The sequence below is a fragment of the Lepidochelys kempii genome, chromosome 4, assembly GCF_965140265.1.
Source record: "Lepidochelys kempii isolate rLepKem1 chromosome 4, rLepKem1.hap2, whole genome shotgun sequence".
Classification (NCBI taxonomy): Eukaryota; Metazoa; Chordata; order Testudines; family Cheloniidae; genus Lepidochelys; species Lepidochelys kempii.
In genome coordinates this window covers 66754244-66776176 of record NC_133259.1, presented here as the reverse complement: position 1 = coordinate 66776176, position 21933 = coordinate 66754244, and the positions used below count along the sequence as shown (strand labels likewise).

General features: G+C 37.1%; 1 protein-coding gene across 2 annotated transcripts in view; it reads right to left on the bottom strand.

The window, feature by feature from the left end:
- The window catches only part of TLL1 (tolloid like 1), a 192994-nt gene that overhangs the window by 90300 nt on the left and 80761 nt on the right, over positions 1-21933 (bottom strand). For both annotated transcript variants that reach the window (XM_073341559.1, XM_073341558.1), the window contains exons 2-5: positions 12525-12635; positions 6356-6436; positions 2889-3041; positions 1104-1221 (exon numbers count right to left, since the gene is read on the bottom strand). In XM_073341559.1, coding sequence (XP_073197660.1) covers positions 1104-1221; positions 2889-3041; positions 6356-6436; positions 12525-12635 — 463 coding nt within the window. The remainder of the gene's footprint in view (positions 1-1103; positions 1222-2888; positions 3042-6355; positions 6437-12524; positions 12636-21933) is intronic.

Sequence of the window (21933 nt, the reverse complement as noted above, 5' to 3'; positions counted from 1 at the left end):
TGTGTGTGTGTTGGGGGGGGGGGTGGGGAGAAAACCTGGATTTGTGCTGGAAATGGCCCACCTTGATTATCATACACATTGTAAGGAGAGTGATCACTTTACATAAGCTATTACCAGCAGGAGAGTGGGGTGGGAGGAGAGAAAACCTTTTGTAGTGATAATCACCCATTTTTTCATGGTTTGTGTGTATAAAAACATCTTCTGTACTTTCCACTGTATGCATCTGATGAAGTGAGCTGTAGCTCACAAAAGCTTATGTTCAAATAATTGGTTAGTCTCTAAGGTGCCACAAGTACTCCTTTTCTTTTTGCAAATACAGACTAACATGGCTGTTACTCTGAAACCTGTATTACATCAGTGACCTGGAAGAAGGAATGTGCTGAAAAGTCATGAGGTTTGCTTTTCAAACAAAACTAAAGTAAGGACAGTCAATACAAGGAAAGAGTTAATATTTTGGATGATTAAGCTAGACTAGGAGAGTGGAAAAATAAGTGTATTATGTAACTCACCATAGAGACAAGTGAAATTAATAGAGCTAAGAATAAATAAATAAACCCTATACACTAAAAGTATGAGAAATATCCACCTATATCTGCATTTTTCTCCATTTTATTATATATCCTATGTATCACTAATATACATTATGCGCTCACACACGCACACATATATTGTACAGTGTATTCTTTATATCTCAGTATAAGTCAAGTTTACCTAGTGCTGTTGTATCTGTCTCAGTCCCAGGATATTAGAGAGACAAGGTGGTTGAGGTAATATCTTTTATTGGACCAACTTCTGCTGATGAAAGAGACCACCTCACCTATCTTGTCTCTCTAATTTTATCTAGTGTCACATACAAGAAAAAAGGCATAAACTTAAAATCCTTCCTGCGCACCATGTAGATTTTCTCAAGAGCCAAAAGTATAGACTTATAGTTATTAGAGAGCCAATTAGAATGTGTGCAGGATCAGACACTGAATGCGTAGCTTTTCCTGTAGATGTTAAATTGAGAAAAAACTGACAAAGAACTTTAACAAATTGCTGTTTACTTCTTGATTCTCAAAGATATACAGTACAAATACCCATTAACACATGTACCTACTTACCCACAAGGTCTGTATGTAAATACAATATAACTTTCTTCATCACTTCGTTCAATGAATGTAACACATGTGTACTTTTCCCAGTGCCGCATAGCCTGTTTGAACATTGCTCGCTGGCTGCCTGGAAGAATTGTGTAACATGAAATAAACAAGGTTTTCAAAATTGCATCCTTCTTCTTGGCATTACATTTTAATCTTAGTATGACACAGTGCTGCAAAAACCTAGAGATTCAGTTGTTTTAAAATGTGAGAAAACGTTTACCTCAGGTTTTGAAAGGTAAGTGAAGAAGGCACTGTTTTTCAAATAATTTGTTCTGTAAACATATCTGCAATTTCAAAGTCCATGCACAAAGGGCCACATTTTTAAAAATCAGAAGCAAAGTTATATGTCCATAAACAGACAAGTGTGTTTAATAACTACACAGGTTTCCTTGTATCCTTCCAATATGTTCAAATCCTGACCTGAAGGAATCATCTCAAGGGCGAGAGGAGGCAATTCATTCTCTATACCATTACATACTTAGCTATACCATTACATACAAAACTGACAACAAGGTTGCAAATTAGTGTTGGTTGTGGTAGTAGTTTTTGTGATACAGAGACTTATCCAATGAGAAGATTTTTGAGACTAACATAAAAACTGAAGACCCATCATATGGCAATAATCGTTGGCCACTACCAAACTGGGCTGGATTCAAGTCAATGACCTAAAGATGAAAGATCACTGCTTTCCCTGTCTCTCCATCCTCCCACCTACCACCACCCCCCTTTTTTTTTCCTTAAACACACACAAGCGTTTTGGAATTTACTTTTCAGTGTAAGAAACTTGTAATGTGTGTAACATTTCACATTACCTATTATACTTAGTTGTTCAGCACTCTTTAATAAATGCCATTCCTAAAACAAAGGTCATGTTCAGTATAATGTAGTGTAAATATCCAAACTGGAAGTCTGACCTTCAGCTGTGAGCTTTGGGGAAATATTTTTGAATATTTTTTTAATCTTTCTTGACTACATTTCTTTTCCCAAGCTCTTTCAGTTTTCTGTATCCCCTTGAGGCACAATTAGCAAGATGTTATTGCACAGCACTGCTGGCTCTATATTTATCTCTATCTTTTTCAATCCTTTTTTTCTCCACTCCTTTTTTTTTTAAATGTCCTTCTTCCTCCCCATTAGTATTTATCTGTTTGCAACTTTACAGGGTGATATTTATTTTAGGCTTCTATAACACTGTATTTAAAAATTATTAAATTATTTTAAAATTATTTCTATTAAGCAGTTACAATCTTCCCTCGTATAGTTTAAAGTTCCATGGTTATTTCAAATAACATTTTATGTGCTCATCTACAAAGTACATTAAAGAATTACAGAACAGATGAATTGGGCCCAGTTTGTTCAATGAAGTCAGTTGAACAAGATTCACCTTACTACCAGTCAAGCCACTTATAGCCTTGTACTGAATATGCCACAATAGTTTTGAGCCAGATTTAATTGTATCCTGCTACAAATAAATAGCAAGAAATTAGACAATGAAAACAAACAAACATTCTCACCTCCTCTGAAACATCAGAGCCTAATTTTATATATAAATTGCCAGATTGCCTTTGGGAACAATTTTTTAATGTATCGATAAACATTTACAAAAAAAATTTACTTAGGGCCTCACCCAAAGCCAAAAGACATCAGTAAGAGTCTTCCCATTGATTCCAATTGGTTTTACATTTGGCTCTTCATGAACCTGTTTTTTTTTTAAAAAAGACATTCATCCTTCTTCTCCCTTTGTCTTACCAGTGAAATTTCCACCTATAAAATACGGAATGACACCCCCTGGCCATATTCTTTCTGTTCGTGACGTAGCAGCTCTGGGAAATCGGTTTTTCTCATTTTTCCCTGAGAATTTTACAGTTGATCTTCCCTTAGAAGAATTGTTTTGCTCAAAACCTGTAATGATATTTTAAAAAAAACAGTATATGAGACAAAAGAGTTCACAAATGAAAACATTTGTTTTCTGCAAGGCCAAAGCTCCATGTTTTCGTTATGCACTTTAATAACAGAACGTAGCTTTTTACACAACAATTCAGCTTTTCAATGAGACGTAGAAACAATAATCTATTTGTTAGAAGTGCTTCAAATGGAAAGACTCAATCTTCAGTATTATAATTTACATGCAATGGGGCAAAGAGGCACTTTAACACCTTAAAGAGACATTACTAACATGATTACTTCTCGACTCTCCAATTAAAAAATATATCATTTTTCTAAAACTGCTTCCTCTAAGTAATATGCCTTGAGTTTTTTTTTTAAAATACCTTTTAAAAATTAGGGGAGGGGGGGTTCTTTCCCATTGATGATGTTTAGAAGAGTCTGTTTGGCAGAGGCAATACCACCAAATGTATTCAGGCTCTGTTTCACTTCTATCTGGGCAAAGGTCTGCTTTTAGTATTAGCTACTTTCAGAGATAACCATATTATTGCAGGGCCTGGGAAAGAGCAACCGCATGCATTGCTGTAGTGAAGCACTGTTAGTTGACTTCATGTCTTTTGCGGCACTTTGTGCACGGTCCACTTAACTTTTTTACTGATGGCCGGTCACACTGGAAGATTAACTCTTTCAGTTGTAGTTAGTTATCTTAGGAGCTAATTGTAATAGCAATGGACATAAAATTTTCAGATGTAAATAGGATTGTCAAGTACTCGAGGACATAGAAAATATATTCTTCGGAAACTAACTGTTTGGAATTCTATGGACATACACTATATATGCCTTAAATTGTCTTGATAAAAAGATCCCTACACCTTGAAAGGTATGGTGATATAAAAAATGTCTATTGTTTTGAGAGAGATTACCAGAGCCAACAGTAATCTGTCTCAAATAGGTAGAAAGTTAGGGTGGTATTCAAAAGGGAGATTTAGGCACTGTAATGCTCAGCATTGCAGCACCTAACTTTTAGGCGCCCTGCCACCTGTGAAATCCACAAACCTGAGTTAGGCACCCACACTCCCTGTACACTGCATGGACAGAAATTGTTGCCTAAAAATAGGATTCACAGAAGCCAGCAAGCTGAGTGAAGAGCTGTCTAAGCTCTGCCCCTCAAGGGGATTTAGGCATTTAGCTCCAGGACACGGTGGAGGAATCTTATCTCCTCTCCAGGAGTTAGGCATGAAAGCCAGATCAGTCCTTTGTCAAAAACGAAAAACAAACAAACAAAAAACGTTTTAATCTTGCATGAACAATAAAAGAAAATAGAAATAAGGAAACAGAGGATAAGAATGGACAAAGCATAAACTCACATGGCCTTGTAAATAACAAGTAGTTAACAGATAAAGAAACAAGAAGAAGAGTAATCAGTGATAAGCTTGCAGCTGCTGCCCACTTATAAAACTGGTATAGCATTCTGTAGGAGACCTGGATTCAATTCCCTGCTCTGACTAATGTGGAGCAAGGATTTGGACTTGGGTCCTCCAACTCCTAGGACAGTGCCCTAATCACTTGGCTATGTCTTTCTCAATCATTTCTATTGAGACCGTCTACTATGTATAAATACTTGTATATTCATTGGCACAAAAGGGACTAGAATCTGGGTCTCCCAAATGGGTGCCCTAATGCCCAGATTAAAGAGTCTCTCTCTCTCGCTCTCTCTCTCTGGTCCAATTTAATTATTATTATAATCTTTACTATTATTATGAAGATGAATGCAAGGACTTTCATACAATATAGTTACTTGTTTCCCTTTTCTGGAGCAATTTATAAAAGTATAAATATCATGGTGGCAGGTTAAAATGGACCTTTAGCAAAAGCTGATCTGTCTTATTCAATAGTGCCCAATTCTGCCACCTTCACTCCTGCTGAATACTACCTTTCTCTATGAGCGGTCCCACTAAAACGTACTGAACATAAAGTAACAGTCTGTTAACTGGAATCCCAGACAAGCGAGGGATATGACAGAGAGACCAGGAAGGATGTCAGATCAGGACAGAAGCAACTGTGGATGAAAGGTAAGAGGCCAAGGGTCTTGGTACAGATCCGTAAGTTAGCAAAGAAGATACAAAAAGAATAAGGAAAGGTGCAAGAGCCATGAAAAAGGGGAGAAAAGTTTCAGAAGCCTGGGCAGAAAAGTCAGATTACTTATAGATTAACTCACTGTACAGTTTAAGCAACATTATAAACCACACAGGAAGTTGTTGGGCTTAGGAAAATGTTCTATGTCCAGAACACCTATATCTCTGTTCAGCAAATATCATTTTAAATTTTACATCAATCTTTTGATATTAAAATAATGAATTTGTAACTGAGAATTATTATACAATCTACGACACGGGTAATTATTAAAATGTAAATCAAACTTGGAATCCCAGATAGTCATATGTACTTCTTCAGTACTGAATCATTTGATGATGATATGTGGGTGGCTTACATGACAATATGGTCATTTTTACCAGTGCTTATTCTTCCAACCAGCTTTGTACCAATTAGATGAAGGTAGACAGTTACGCAAAACTAATGTGCCTAGTTCTCAGATCAAGCATGCAGTTATATACCACCACATATCGGTAATGTCAGATACTACGCTGTGGCTACTTTTGCAAGATATGGAGTGACGCACTCCCACATGCTGAATTGTGTTTAAAACTGAGCTTTACATTTTCCTGCAGACGCTGGGGTTTAATGGCACCAGAGTTAAGTCATGTTGCACCAAACTTAGTGAATAAACTTAACTCAATATTAATGAAGATGCCATAGATACTGACCACTGAATTCTACAGAAATTTACAACATTTAAAAAATGTTTTCATGAGATGAAACACATCATAAATGTTTCGCATGCAGTATGACTCATCACAGTATCCCATTCCCTACAAAACCAGCATAGGCCATTAGCAATTTATTGCAGCTATCCATTCATGCATAACACATACACAAAGAGTACTGTAATCTTAATGAAAATACATCCCAACTGCATTCATTACTGAGAATACTCTTGGTAATGAACACCTAGCAATTTTTTAACAATTTAAAATAAAATTTAAAATAATGTATTTTAGGATTTTCGCTTCCAGTATGAACTTTTCTAGCTTATATGAAATATGAGCTCTCTGACAAAGCATAGATAGGAAAAGAGCTAATCTCTTCATTACTCTTGTTTTAATAGTTTACAGTACTACTGGTACAGACTGGGTTTAAGGTGTTAAAGTACTGTCATTAATGTTAAGTGTACATCACATCAGGCAGTCTGCTAATTCAAACAGTGAAAATACCAGAGCCAAATCTTCTTATCCTGTCTATAAGCTGATAGAGGGCACCTCGTTTTTTTGATGTCCCATGCTCACCAAAGCCACCTTTAAAAAGAAAAAGGAAATATTATGGAAGTTAAACACAGAACATTATACATATAGCAAATATCTTATAGAGCAAGATTAGGAATTACTCTGTAGGATATGCAATGAATCTTTAAGGAAGTTTAAAATTCTTTAATGACCTACATACAAATTCTTCAAGCATTTTTGACAATGAAACAAAAACACATTTGTAGCTGAAAGATTTTCTAACATGCATTCCAGAACACAAGCCAACGTGTCTTTGTTATTCAGACAAGTCATGACAATTACATCATCTAATTATTATTTGAAGCTTTTTTCTTCTCAGTGACCTTGACATCCTTAGTGCCGTATTGATTGACAGCTGGATACCCTACTTTCACAGAAATTTCCTGAATGTATACCACAATGTTCCCATATCTAAGGGGGGGGAGGGGGAGAGGAAGGATGTTAAGACACCAAGAGCAAACAAACAAACAAAGCAGCATGATTTAAAAAAGTAATACGATTGATTTTATCCCCAAAGCATAGCGGTTCTTTGTTAACTTGCAAATGGATCTTTAAAGCACAGTCAGTCACATAAGGGCTGCTAACCTATCAAATACCAAAGAATAGTAACATGACCTCTGAGGCATTCCTGTGGAGCTCCAATAGCCAACGAGTGAGAGGGAAGCAGAAAAGCTAACCATCCAAAGAGGCAGCTGGAGTTTCATTGTCTGAATATTTACCATCGCACTTACAGGCATACACCAGATTAATTTAAACCACATATGCCATCTATAGCAGTCTGCTGACTATTTCGGTTTCATAGTGGTTCTGTTACTTTAGTTATTATTGCATATCTCCTTTAAAAAACATTAGTAAGCAAGAAAAAAGAATGCTGGCAGTATTGTGGCGTGCAATGAATAACCAGAATGTCTGAAGAGGTTTTAGAGAACTTTATAGAATTCCTATAAGTGATTTTTTTAAACAAAGTAATATTTGCTGTGAAATATCAGTGTTTTCAAGCTACTGCAGCAGGAGGAGGTGGCTAAGAATAAAGGATTGCAGAAGTCATGATTAGCCATACTAGTTCCAACCAATAATTTCCTCAAATTCCCTTTTCCTCTTACTTTTTTTTTTTTTTACAACAATTTCTGCAACATTAAAGGGTGTATTTACTAAACGGCAGTTCAAAAGGCAGATTACAGACTAGACAATGCCATAAAAGGCAAGTAAGTTAGCATGCTTACTCAGTGAATAATAATGTGCCTAATTATTTGGATTACACTGTCATATACTTGCTGGATCCCTTGAGAAAAATTTTCCAAATTTTTAAAAACATTTTAGGAAGATGAGGTAATACTTCAATACATTCCTTCCCAAGGAATTATTTGGTTAGCTATAGTATATGCCATGCCATATACATTCATTTCACATTATTAATGCAATTATCTCATGTTAGCATTTATTTTGCAAAATTACATGTGGAGTAAAAAAATCCAGACAATTGGGGGTGGGGGGTGCGGAGGAAGGAAATCTTTAGAAAACAGGCAAATGTGAAAGAGATAACAGTAATAGAGAGGAATCCATGACCTTATTGATACAGGAAGCTATTATTTCTTTATTATCTATAGTTATTACAACAAAAATATGGAGTAAGGTAGTACACTAGTAGTGGTAATCTAATAGCACACACTGTGTATTCGGTTTGGTGTACAAAAGGACTACTGTCAAATAAGAAATTAAATACAAATATCTTAAAATAGCTAACCTGACTTATTTTATATGACTAATGCATACACTATAGAGTGTAAACCTCAAGCCACAAGCTAACCAAAAGTGAATTTAAAAAATCTACATGTTTTAAGTGTGGGGGCAGGGAAATCGTATTTTTGGCAGTTACGTAAAAACTATCTACATAATAGCTCTTTGTTGTTTATTAAATTATTATTACTTATACAGCACAGTGTATAAATGTTGCTTTACAGGCCAACAAAATGACAGGGCCTTGCCCTGAGGAGCTCATAAGGTAATTGTCTGAACCTGCAAATCTATGTAGATAATCCTTACTCAACTGAGTAGTCCCACTGCTTGAGTCAGAGTTTGGAAGATCAGGCCCTGCACTATTATTTACAACGCAAAAGCCAAACCCTGCAAACACCAGTCTAGCTATTATACTCCCCCATGGCTAGTTTTTCCCACATTATATCACATTGTCTTCAATAGAAATGTTTATAGGAACAAATATACACAATTACACAAGTAACTATTTGCTTAATCAGGACTGAAATTATAATTATTTTATTTAATTGTGACAAAAATCTGTATATAAGGCTTTTTTTTAAAGATTTTTTAAATTGCACTGGTAAACAATAGCAAAATTTTAAAGAATAAATATAGTTTGAGTTCAGAGATTTTAGTTTAAACAGGCAATTTCATTTTTTCTATTTAATAACTGTTTGCACTTTCTTTTCTCAGCTGCTTGGTCATGTCACTCTAACAACCAGATGGCAGACGAACGAAAAGGTAGACACAAAGGTTCTGATTCAGCAAAGGACTTAAACATGCACTTAACCTTCAGCACATGCTTTTTGCAGGTTCATAGATCCTACAGCCAGATAGGACCATTGTGATCATCTAGTTTGATCTCCTGTATTGCACAGGCCACGGACCCTCCCCAAAATAATTCCTAGAGCAGAGCTTTCAGAAAAACATTCAATCTTGATTTAAAAATTGTCAATCTTGGAGAATCCACCATGGCCATTGGTAAACTGTTCCAATTGTTAATTACGCTCACTGTTAAAAATGTACACCTTTTTTCCAGTCTGAATTTGTCTGCCTTCAACTTCCAGGCATTGGATTATGTTATATTTTTCTCTACTAGATTGAAGAGCCCATTATTAAATATTTGTTCCCCAAGTAATACTAATAGACTAATCAAGTCACCCCTTAACCTTCTCTTTGCTAAACGAAATAGATTGAACTCCTTGAGTATCAATATAAAAGCATGTTTTCTAATCCTGTAATCATTTTGGTGGCTGTTCTCTAAACCCTCTCCAATTTATCAACATCTGCTTTGAATGGTGGACACATTATTTCAGCAGCGGTCACACCAGTGCCCAATACAGAGGTAAAATAATCTCCGCAATCTCATTTGAGATTTCCCTGTTTATGCATGCCAGGATTGCATTACCTCTTTTGGCCACAGTGTCACACTGGGAACTCCTGTTCAGCTGATTATCCACCATGACCCCCAAAATCTTTTTTAGAATCACTCATTCCCAAGATAGAGTCCCCAATCTTTTATGTATGGCTACATTCTTTGTTCCCAGTTGTATATGTTTATATTTAACTGTATTAAAATGTGTATTGCTTGCTTGCACCCAGTTTACCTAGTAATCTAGATTGTTCTGACTCAGGGACCTATCCACTTCCTACTCCCCCAATTCTTGGTTATCTGTAAACTTTATCAGTGATGATTTTATCTTTTCTTCCAGGTGGTTGAAAAAAATGTTAAATAGCGTAGGTCCAAGAACCGATCCCTGCGGGACCCCACTGGAAACACATCCAGCCGATGACAATTCTCCAATTGCAGTTATATTTTGAATCCTGCCAGTTAGCCAGTTTTAATCTATTTAATGTGTGCCATGTTAATTTTATATCAGTCTAGTTTTTAATCAAAATGTAATGCAGTACCAAGTCAAATAACTTACAGAAGTCCAAGTATAATATATCAACACTACTATATTTATCAACCAAATTTGTAATCTCATCAAAAAAGATATCAAGATATTGCAGTGAGTGGCAGTTAAGCACACATTTAAGTGTTTTGCTAAATATGGGCCAAAGTGCCATTATATTATATATACGTAATAATCTGAATTTAGAAAAATCATGTATTTATAATGTAAAATGAGACCAACTTTTTCAAGCTTAATACTCCAAATCTGTCAAAACAAAAGTGCATGTTTTAAAATGATCACTTAGGGTCCAGTCCAGCTCCCACTAACTGTACCAGAAGTTGAATCAGTGCTTTATAGGAATAATAGAAATAGAACCAGGACCTAATCTCCGAATGGGGACTACCGGAGGATTATGGTTGACAAAATCTGGTCCTTAACATGGTACCACTATCTGTTCCTGAAAAGAATACTCCAACTTGTCTGTAATAATGCACATACCCCAACATAAGGAGGAAAAGAAAAGGAAACAGTAGAACATTAAATATGAGAAGAAACAGCTTCAAAAATTATCTTGCATCTGTCTGGCAATCACCAGAAAGATCTTTGTCACTTTCAAAGACATCATCAGAGGTATTAAAACAAAAGTCTTCAGGTCAAATAAATCACTCAACTAGAGTACTTTAAAGGGAAATTACTGACCTTGCTCTCTATATTTTATCAGCAAAACCAGGACCTGAAATACTTCAAAGCCCATTAAAATGATTTGTTTGAGAAAATGTTAATAAGAGTCAGTGGATTTTTTCAATCCAATCTTGATCTAGAAAAGATCAAAAATGATCCTGCCTTGAACAAACAGGTGGCTTAAGAAGAAAGTAAAAGAAAATGCCAGGATAATATACAGATATTCTAATTATTATATGTAGTTACAAAGAAGAGTAAATCCATGAAAAAAATATTTTAAACATATTTATAAGAAAAAATTAACAATTAAAATGGCCATCTTCATCTGAACTCGCCCTTTCCTTTAAATCATTCCTCAAGACACACTTCTGTTGCAACATCTATAAAAAAAACCCACCAAATTAATATTGGCAGAGATAGACGGTCAGATGGGGGAAACTGAATTTACATGTATATTTTAAAAAGTAAATATATTTTTAAAAATTTGTTTGCATATATCACTTTTCTACACCCTTCCTATGTCACTTGTCTTTTAAATCCCATTTTCCACAAACTAGCCCAAATCCTACTAGAAAAGACTGCAAGACTGGGGCCTACAGCTATGCAGCAGGAACTTAGTTTTCCTATGTTCATGTATTATGCCTAACACAACAGAGAACTAAGCCTGATTGCAGCTTCTTGTACTTCTGCATTATAAATACCTACACACATAAATACATACATAAATAATAGCAGACATATATATACATATACATATATATATATATATATATACATATACATATATACTCATACTTTTCCAGTAAATATTTATTTGGCTATCTCTAAGTCCAGTCTTGCAATCTAACATTGAAACAAATAAAGAATTTAACAAATAATCAAGCCCCATGGTATTTTGACAAATTCCTGGAATCTTCCGTGGAATGGACATTCTAGGATGCAACTCATACAGGAAATCACATTTCTCTATTGAAAATTCCATATGGGCAAGATTGTAACTATATGCTCTGCCCTGAACAAGGCACAACATGTTGTGGTGTATCTCCTGGAGCAGACTAAGGGCTTGTCTACACCTACATTTTATAGCGCTCTAATTTGCTGGCTCAGCGGTGTGAAAAATCAGCCACGCTCCCAGATCTTGGAGCTAATCCCCTCATGGAGGTGGATTACCAGGAGCGCTGGGAGAGCTCTCTCCCAGTGCTCGCGCACAACCTCACTCGCACTTCAAAGTGCTGCCACGGGAGTGCTCCCGCAGCAGCGCTTTGAAGTTTCCAGTGTAGCCATGCCCTAAGAGGGAGACTGTGATTCACTGAGGAAAATCTCCCTTCCAGTTTCACATCAGTATACATTCCCCAGCAGGTCAGTGCAGTTGTGCTAGACGGCATGTGAAGCGGGAAAGTCAAGACTTCACCCATTCCTGAACCCATCCTGCCCTCTGCATGGGGCCTTACTCCTCCTTACTCTCGTATGCTGCCATGTAAACCAGGCCATGATTTGGCCCCAGCTGAACACTAAACTTTATTTTTACGTTCCAGAGAAGACTTTTCATTAGAAATACCAGGAATAAAATCAAAATTCTATTACTTTTCATTGCCTTTTAGAAAGCAAACCTGTAATGATTAAACAACTTTATAAAGTTTAAAACCAATATTACCCCTAGATGATACCATGTTTTGTAGGTTTAAAGTGAGGGTTATGTTCTGTGAATGAATAAATAAATATAGGTTAAAGAAAATTTAAAAGTCACACCTTTAACATCATACCTGTGTTATGTCCAAGTCTTTCATTTGAATGCTGCGTAAGGTCAATTGTCCTGTCAATTTGAAAGATTTTTAAGTCTTCATCATCTAAGGCAATATCTCCCCAAAAGACAGCTTTAAATAAAAGAGAGCTGAATTTAATTAAAGCATTTACTTAAACATTAAAACCAATCTGAAGAATACATTGCCATGTCACAGCTCACGAAAAGATTTTTACCCAGATTTTATAACGTTGACTAGCTCATAAAAACCTAGGGAACATGCATTCTAATCCATTCCAATATTCCCTCATTTACCTTTAATATCCCTTTAGCTTTATTTATTTATTTTATGGGCATTTTAATTTTGCTGTTGAATTGAATAGATGCAATCATACAAACATGACAGTAATCTTCAACAAATCCTTCTATTTTTCCCTCTATAAGCACAATAAAAAAAATAAAACAGCGAATTAAAGTCGTCGTTTTTTTAATATGAAGTCCATCAAAACAGGAGTTTCACAAAGATACAGCCCATAACATAATATAGCCTGGAAAATGAAGCCAGAAAACACTATTTTGTTTTTAATATGTTTAGTGCATACTTTATAATGTAAAAAGAAAAGGACAACTTGTGGCACCTTAGAGACTAACTCCTTTTCTTTTTGCGAATACAGACTAGCACGGCTGCTACTCTGAAACCTGACTTTATAATGTGTTATATATACTCATCAGATTGTTTATCTGTTTCACAAAGACAAAGAGTTTTCTTTCCCATTATCCTCCCGCTTGACCTATACATTTCCTTTACATGGTTTAATCCGCATTTTGTGTTCTCTTGCTACTTTGGCTTTCATGAATTTATGGTCTCCTAGTTTTCTTCCTACCCCTCTGTTAGTTTCTGCTTTGGCGGCTCTTCCCTTCTACTTTTTCCTGTCCTCAGTAGCATTCTCTCAGGTGTTTGTTCTTGGTCTCCTCTTCTTTCCTCTGTACACTTATATGAGCTCGTATATCTTAAACTGTCACCCCTTTGCTGATCTGAACCAAAGGGCCAGGATCTTTGAACAGCTAATGGTGAAAAAGCTAGATGTGTGCTCATCTGTCTTTAGCCCCATCTCTCCCTCTCTTCAGGATGAAATATCAGAAAAAATAGATGCAAAACTGATGTCCAACTCAAGCTTGTGGCAAAAGCTAAACTCAGCAGGCCAGACCCTCACCTAGTATGTATGAAATCAATAGAGCTTTGCCAATTTGCACTAGCTGAAGTTATTGTTTATGATCTTTCCCTCAAATTCGTCCTTCTCTCAGCCTCCACCATCTCTGACAATAACTCCATTATCCACCCTGTGACCCAGGCAAACAGCCTGTGTCATGTTCAACTCTTCCCTCTCCTCTTGCCCCATATACAGTATGTCACCAGTTTCAGTAGGTTGTTCCTTTATATAGTTTCCACGGTAAATCATTCCCTCTCTTTCCCTACAACTAAAACCCTTGTCCACACTCCATCTACTGCAGTACTTCACCTCTGGTGTCCCTATATGTTCATTCAAATCCATGCAAAGTGTTTTTGTTAACACCTTCCTTTCCTATCACTCTAACCATGTGACTCCCCTAGAGGAAACCCTTACTGGCTTTTACTTGCTGTAAAGATTATAGTTTCTTTTGTTTATTGCTGTTTGTGTTATCTGTTATTTAATCAATTTTGCATCACAGAAGTTATCATTTGTAGGGTGTCTTTGCTGGGGAACTCCTGTGTAGTGCATACCCATTCCCTATATCCACAGCACTCACTCTTGAACCCAAGGCTACTAGGAAAAACATATCACATTGAAAATAACTTCACTTTTTTTTATAAATGGAATGGCCACATAGAGTAACCATCATAATTTGATATACATGTTACAAAGACTGAGTACTTTACATATTAAAAAATTACTAAAAATCAGTAACAAATAAATAATAAAGGGCAGAGAGGCAGATAATACCAAGTTGGAGGTGAAATAACTCCAGAGTTATAAACCATTTTTAGTACTTGGTTCAAAATTAGGAGCTGAAGTACCAGCCTCATCTTGCCAGTTTTGTAAGCATAGTAAATTGCTTCCTTTATTCTTTAGGGAAAAAATGCCAGAATACCTACACTACGGGGTGCAAATGAACTCATTCATTTTAAAACAAAATATTTTAGAACCTTATGAGTAATGTATTTTTAAAGTTTTATTTATTACATAAAATAACAGCCTTCTGGAAACAGTGTGTGTATCTGAGGGCATTCCAAACACCTTTGAACTATTCAGTCACTCTCTCTATCTATATATACTTTGAACGTCTTCTTCCTTAGAGGCACTGATTCAGCAGAAACATTATCCCTTCCAGTTCATATAGTAGTACATATAACGGACAGCCATCATTTTACCAGTGACCTGTTTCCTGTGAGTAGCATTCACTATTGCAGGCTCAGTGTTACCAGTGGGAAACTGAAGCACAAAGAGATTATGTGATTCGCTCAAGGCTGCGTAGGAGGTCTGTGGTAGAGCCAGGAATGACACCCAGACCTCGTAAGCCCCTGTACAGTACCTTAACCACTAGACCATCCTTCCTTTCTAATAATATGAAGGGTTAATATTATGAAGGGGTCTTCATCAATGGAATGAGTTATAGAAAATGATTTATAACGACAAATTTCTTTGCTGATACTTAGTAACCCTTAATGTTCAGTAGTTACAAGGTGTATCTGTATCTAGACTAAGGTATGGAAAGAAAACCAAAGACAAATGGAGTTATGGAAAAGGAGATAACAAAGAAAACTATAGGTGAGAAGCAGCCTCTCTTGAGACCTGATATACCTCAATAGTGGAGGGAAGCTCAGAAGGCTGCAGACCCAGGCCTCCGCTTTTCTGGGGGACCTCTGATGCTTGTCTATACACTAAACACAAGGGAGATTATGATCAAATTTGTGCTAACACTAAAAAGAAAAGAAAAAAATCATGTATACCCCCTGATGATACTAATTTTGTCCCAGTTTCTTAAGCTTTCACAGCTCATATTTAATTTTTTTCAGACTTTCAGTTGCTGGTGACAAGGGTGCTAACTGGCAGCAATAATTGCCACCTGGTAATGACAGCAACGCACAGTACTTGTTTAGCATTGTTCTATGAGACGTCTGGCTGACAATTTTCAAGCAGAGCAGCAAAAAGGAAAGCTAAATTATAAAGAGAGAAAATTGTAAGCAAGTTACTCTAACTTACTAACTATTTCTCTACTGGTACTGTTTCAGAAAATCATCTTTCAAAGACACTGAGCGACCCTCTCAAAAAATGATAACCAAAGTGAAGATATGGATATGAATTTGTTCCCGCCAGAAAGAGCAAAAGAAAAGGCACATGTTTCTGAATTCCAGGACACTTTTCCTATCACCTCTCTATACAGAAGGCAGAGAGAATAGTAGTGATAAAGAGGATAACTTTGCCATTAGCATAGCACAAGATCCAGCCTTGTTTGATAATGGAGGAGTTTCATACCCTGTGTATTGACAAAGGTCTGTTCAATATTCAGAATTTCAGTGACAAATTTATAGCTTCCAAGTGGGAGTACAAACTTAAGAAATGGTATTCCTCACCTAGTTTTTGAATGAAAACTACCAAATGTTATCAGAGGAATTGGTTGATTATTGTATTCTAAATCCACAGGAGCAGTATTGTTTTGCCGCTAAGGCTTTTCATCACCTAACAATCTTAGCACCTTCATGACCCCAGACATTTCTGACTGGAAAAAAGCAGGAGAAGACTTGTTCTCATGCAAACGGCATGGAACATTGCATTGCCATGGTTGCATGACTACCACAGTAGCAAGGCAAGAATCACATAGACAGGGAGATGGTACAGTTGCTTCTAATGCAAACTGCTTTCTGGAAGGAAGTTTTAAGGCATATTGTGACAGTTGTTGAGCTTCTCACTGAACACAGTTTAGCATTTAGAGGAAGGGAGGAAGTTATCATCAGCTCACCTCTGAATGGAAATTATGTAAGTATTCTTGAAGCCATTGCTGAATTTGACCCATTTCTAAGTGAGCATATCAAATGCTATAGAAACAAAGGGAAAGGTCACCTGCCCTACATGTTGAAAACCATCTGTGATGACTTTACTGAGCTAATGGGATGTAAGGTTTGTGAATTCATTGTAAATCAAGTCAAACAGGCAAAATACTTCTCTTTGATAGTAGACTCAGCTCCTGATATCGCTCATGTTGATCAGTTACCTATCATTTTACAATATTGCTTACATGGTGCCACATATGTGCATTTCCATGGGTTTACAGCAATTGAAAGCCACACAAGAAAGTCACTTTTCCAGACTGTGACGTCTTTATTGGACAAAAACAACACTGCTATTGAAAACTGCAGCAGTCAGTCATACAATAATGCAAGTAACATGTATGGAAAGTATGAAGGTCTTCAAGTTCAGATCAAAAGACTAAACCCAGTAGCTGTGTATGTGACATGCACAGCTCATTCTCTGGAACTCACAGCACTGATTCTTGCAATCAAACTTTTTAGTTTTCCAGAAACGTTTTTTTGTGTGTCTCATCACCCAGGCAATGACAGCTTCTGTGTAACAATCTTACCTCAAGTGAACAAGGAGCTCTCCTGGTCCGAAAAAGCCCTGTCTGATATGAGATGCTGTCATGCTGAATCTTGTAAAACAATTGTAGTGAACTATGAGGGAATTCAACACTGTTTGAAAGAAGGAATGGACAACGCCAAGGAAAACCATGAAACTCAAAGTTAAGCACAAATGTTACACAAGAAAATGTGCCAAATGAAAACTGCATTTATGAGTATTGTGGGGAATGTGACACTAGAAAGATTTGACATAACTAGCATAAAGCTTCAAAAGCCAGGTCAGGATCGTGTTGTTGCTGTTGATTTGCCAACTTCCTTGGAAGAGTTTGTCACAAGCTTACAGTCTCAGTTCGATTATTTTGAGGTGATAGTAAAAAAAAAATTGGGAAGTGATATTGATGAGTCCAACCATGAAGAATACAAATGTACTGTAAAGCAAAAATGACACTATATTTTGAGGAAGAAGGAAATTTGAGGTTAAGTGCTGTATCTTATTCTTGACAAGCTAAATTCAGAAGTAAAAACAAGGGCATATTGTAAGGAAGCCATACCTTGTGGATAGTTCAGCACATCTCTTGATCAAGTACAAAGTGAAGAGGAGATAAAAAGATTCACTCAGGCACAGCTTAACACTTACCTAAATGAGCTAGAGCCTGAGCTTTTCACCAAAACGTATACATTTTCAGGATTTATAAGATATTGTGACATGCTGGATAAGAGTACTACTTGAATCATCACATTTTTGCATGACAGAGATCTAGGTGATGTCTTCCTGAATATTTTCATTGCATTGAAATTGTATTTGACTGTAACCATTGCTAACTGTGAAGCAGAGTGAGCATTCTTTAAGCTTGCTTTAATAAAAAAATAATTTTCGGTCATCTATGGTAGAAACAAAGCTTAATGCTCTTGCTATCATGTCAATCGACTGGGAATTCCTTCACACACTTTTTGAGGATAGAGTAACATTTGCAGCACTTAAAGCTTGCAAGATGCCGGTTTAAACACACAGCATTTCATTTGACTCATAACATTTAATATTTATCCAATTAGTTTATAACCTGTTCATTGCCACTGATTTTCTTTTGTTGTTTATTCAGTAATAAACATGACTTGTTGATTGTCAGCAGCTGGGGTACCTTTTTGCTTTCATTAATAACATGTTCACAACAAAAAAGGGGCCCCTGAAAAACATTAGTCGCATGTCTCTAATCTGGTTAATGCGGTCCTGTCGGATTGTCCATCCTTTGATGCTTCTTTTAAAGTATAAAGGGAGCAACTCCCTGATAATTGCCTTTTTCTGACAAAAAGGTTGGGACTGTCATGAACAGAAGGCATAATCCTTCCAGTAATTTTTCAACAAAACTGCAATGGGAGTTTTGCTCAGCAATCAGTGAAACATATCCCTTAGTTAGCAAAACTAAACAGAATATTGCCACCATGAATTTCTGGAATTTTATGCAAGAGTAGAGGTACCAGTGCTGAATGCATATCCCTCCCCCAGTTTTAAAATTCTTAGGGACCAAAAATATTTCAAGAATGCAATTCAGGTGCTGTCTTCTCGTAGAATGCCTCCCTTGATTTTAGTAAGAGTAAGCAGAGGACTCCTTGCGTGTATGAGGTTGGAAATTGTGTGGTGAGGAGATAAACAGTTAAGAATTCTTTTGACTCTCCTTTTGCAACTACTGGCAGGACTGACTTGTTTGGATATGTGTGTCTATCACTCCCTGTAAAGATAACCGTCTCTTGATAATTTTGCTCCAAGAAATGAGCAAGAATCAGATCATTTATTGCTTCAAAACAAAAAACAAAAACTGTGGAACAAAGCCTGCGAAATGACCAAAACAAAACTGGAAGACTTGGAGGTATTTGTATCGGGAGGCAATCTCAAATTAATCTAATTTCTTATCTTGTATACCATTTTGTTAACAACAACAAAAAAGGAACCCTAAACTTGCTGTTTACAATTTATTCTCTTCATTTGAAAATGTTAAAACTGAAATGAATTTAGAGAAAGTACTGTAAGTTTTTTGTATCTGAAACAATATTCACAACAGAAAAAAAGTACTTCAGCTATCACATTATAAACTAGCACATTATAAACAACCTTTTAATGGAACCAGCATCCATGAGTCCATCAAATCTCCCATGGAAAGAGCTATTGGATCTGTTTATGGAAAAGTTAATAGAGAGCAGATCCTGACTAGTTCTGGTGCAATATGTATTTTTAACGTATTTAGTGTCATATTTAGCCAATATTCACATTGGAACTGAAAGTTTATGCAAAATGTACATAAACCTTATTGATGGAGACCACTCACACAAACCCTGATAGATTCATTGAGGAGGACAAGCCCACATAAAATCTCCAGCAGGAGCTACAATTTTCTGTCACAGTGGAGAAGCGTTCATGCACACAGGGTTCATGCTGTTGCACTTTTGCATCCCCACAAATCTGCATTCTCACCCAATCAATCAAGTCTCAAAGAACCCTGGAAAATTAATACACAAAAAGCAGTGAAGCAGTTAGCATTGCTACACACACACACACACACACACATATACACCTACCTGACTTGAACCGACAAAAGCGAAGAAATGAGACATTAAGCCACCTAATGATACATATACTCTTTTCCTCTATCCATAGGCACACACACCTTAATAGCACGACAACTACCACGTACCACAACCTTAATTTTGTCCCCCTAGGATGCCAGCCTCTTATTATCCCCTTTTACTACTGTATTGCACACATCTCTTTACCAAGTTACCTTCCCTCAACATGACCAACTAGTACACCAAATAGCCACAACAAATATCTAGCGTTGGGGCAGGGAGGGGGCAGGCGTTATTTAGGAAAGGGATTTGTAAAGAAGAAAAAAAGGGGGGAAGAGTTAAGGCTGGAATGTGTGGTAGAAACCACACATAGTTCCCAACAAAATTTTGTGTATTGACAAGTATGCGCACACGCACACACAAATCAATATTTATATTAAACAAAGACTGGATGTTTTTCTAAAAGATATGCTGCAGTTCAATCACAAGTTATAGGTTTGGAGTAGAAGTGATTGGTGAAATGCTATGGGCTATGTTATGCAGGAAGTGAGACTACATAAACATGACAACCCCACCTCCAGCATTAAGATCTATGAACATGTAAACAAACTTAATATTTAATGTAAACTGAATACCAACAATTATCTGATGTGAAACTTGTTTGGTGTTCATACTAATGTTTTTGCAATTCATTACCTATTAAATAAAAAGATAAATCTAAATGTTCACAGCCATTTTTTAATAAGAAAAATATATTAGAGACAGTACTAATATTGACATGAGTAAAAGCATATATGAGAAAAGGTTGTTGGCATTTGACCCTAAAACACATTAGTTAACACCAGACTAACTATACTTAATGACACTGCAATTGACTTACTTAGGTACCAAGGACAGTTGTCTGGCTATGCTGAAAGAATGACAGGAGACATCAGATATGGGTTTAATCAGGCTGCAACTTTATTATTAGATGTCTGGGACTAACCTAAAATGTGTAGTGCAGGTGCAAAACTTATGTCCTCCAGCAGATCCACTGCCGGGACCTTCCATTCCAGACAATTTTTTGTGGGGGGGCTTCCACCAGCTCCCCCCCCCCTTTTCATCCAGGTCCGTCAACCAATTCCCTTGCCGGGACCTTAAAAATTACAGCCAATTCTGGGGGGGGGTTCCACCAGCTGTCCCCCCCGTCCCCCAACCCTTTTCATCCAGGTCCCTCCAGCAATTTCCTTGAGGACAAAGTCACAAAGTTCAGCCACCAGGTTAGCCGTGACATTATCGGGGATACTGTTTCTGACAGCTTGTAGTCCATCTTTGTGTGGAATGTTGGTGTAGAGGGTTTCTACATCCATAGTGGCCAGGATGGTGTTTTCTGGAAGATCACTGATGGATTGTAGTTTCCTCAGGAAGTCAGTGGTGTCTCGAAGATATAGCTAGTAGTGCTGGTAGCATAGGGCCTGAGGAGGGAGTCTACACAGCCAGACAATCCTGCTGTCAGGGTGCCAATGCCTGAGATGATGGGGCATCCAGGATTTCAGGTTTATGGATCTTGGGTAGCAAATAGAATACCCCTGCTAGGGGTTCTAGGGATGTGTCTGTGCGGATTTGCTCTTGTGCTTTTTCAGGGAGTTTCTTAAGCAGATGGTGTTTCTTTTGGTAACCCTCAGTGGGATCAGAGGGTAATGGCTTGTAGAATGTGGTGTTGGAGAGCTGCCGAGCAGCCTCTTGTTCATATTCCGACTTATTCATAATGACGACAGCACCTCCTTTGTCCGCCTTTTTGATTATGATGTCAGAGTTGTTTCTGAAGCTGTGGACGGCACTGTGTTCTGCACGGCTGAGGTTATGGGGCAAGTGATACTGCTTTTCCACAATTTCAGCCCGTGCACATCGACAGAAGCACTCTATGTAGAAGTCCAGTCTGTTGTTTCGACCTTAAGGAGGAGTCCACCCAGAATCCTTCTTTTTGTAGTGTTGGTAGGAAGGTCTGTGTGGGTTAGTAATGTTGTTCAGAGGTGTGTTGGAAATATTCCCTGAGTCGGAGATGTCTAAAATAGGATTCTAGGTGACCTCAGAACTGTATCATGTTCGTGGGAGTGGAGGGGCAGAAGGAGAGGCCCTGAGACAGGACAGATTCTTCTGCTGGGCTAAGAGTATAGCTGGATAGATTAACAATATTGCTAGGTGTCATGGCTAACCCGGTGTCTGAACTTTGTGTTTTGTCCTCACCCATAACTATTTTACATTTGGGGACAATGTA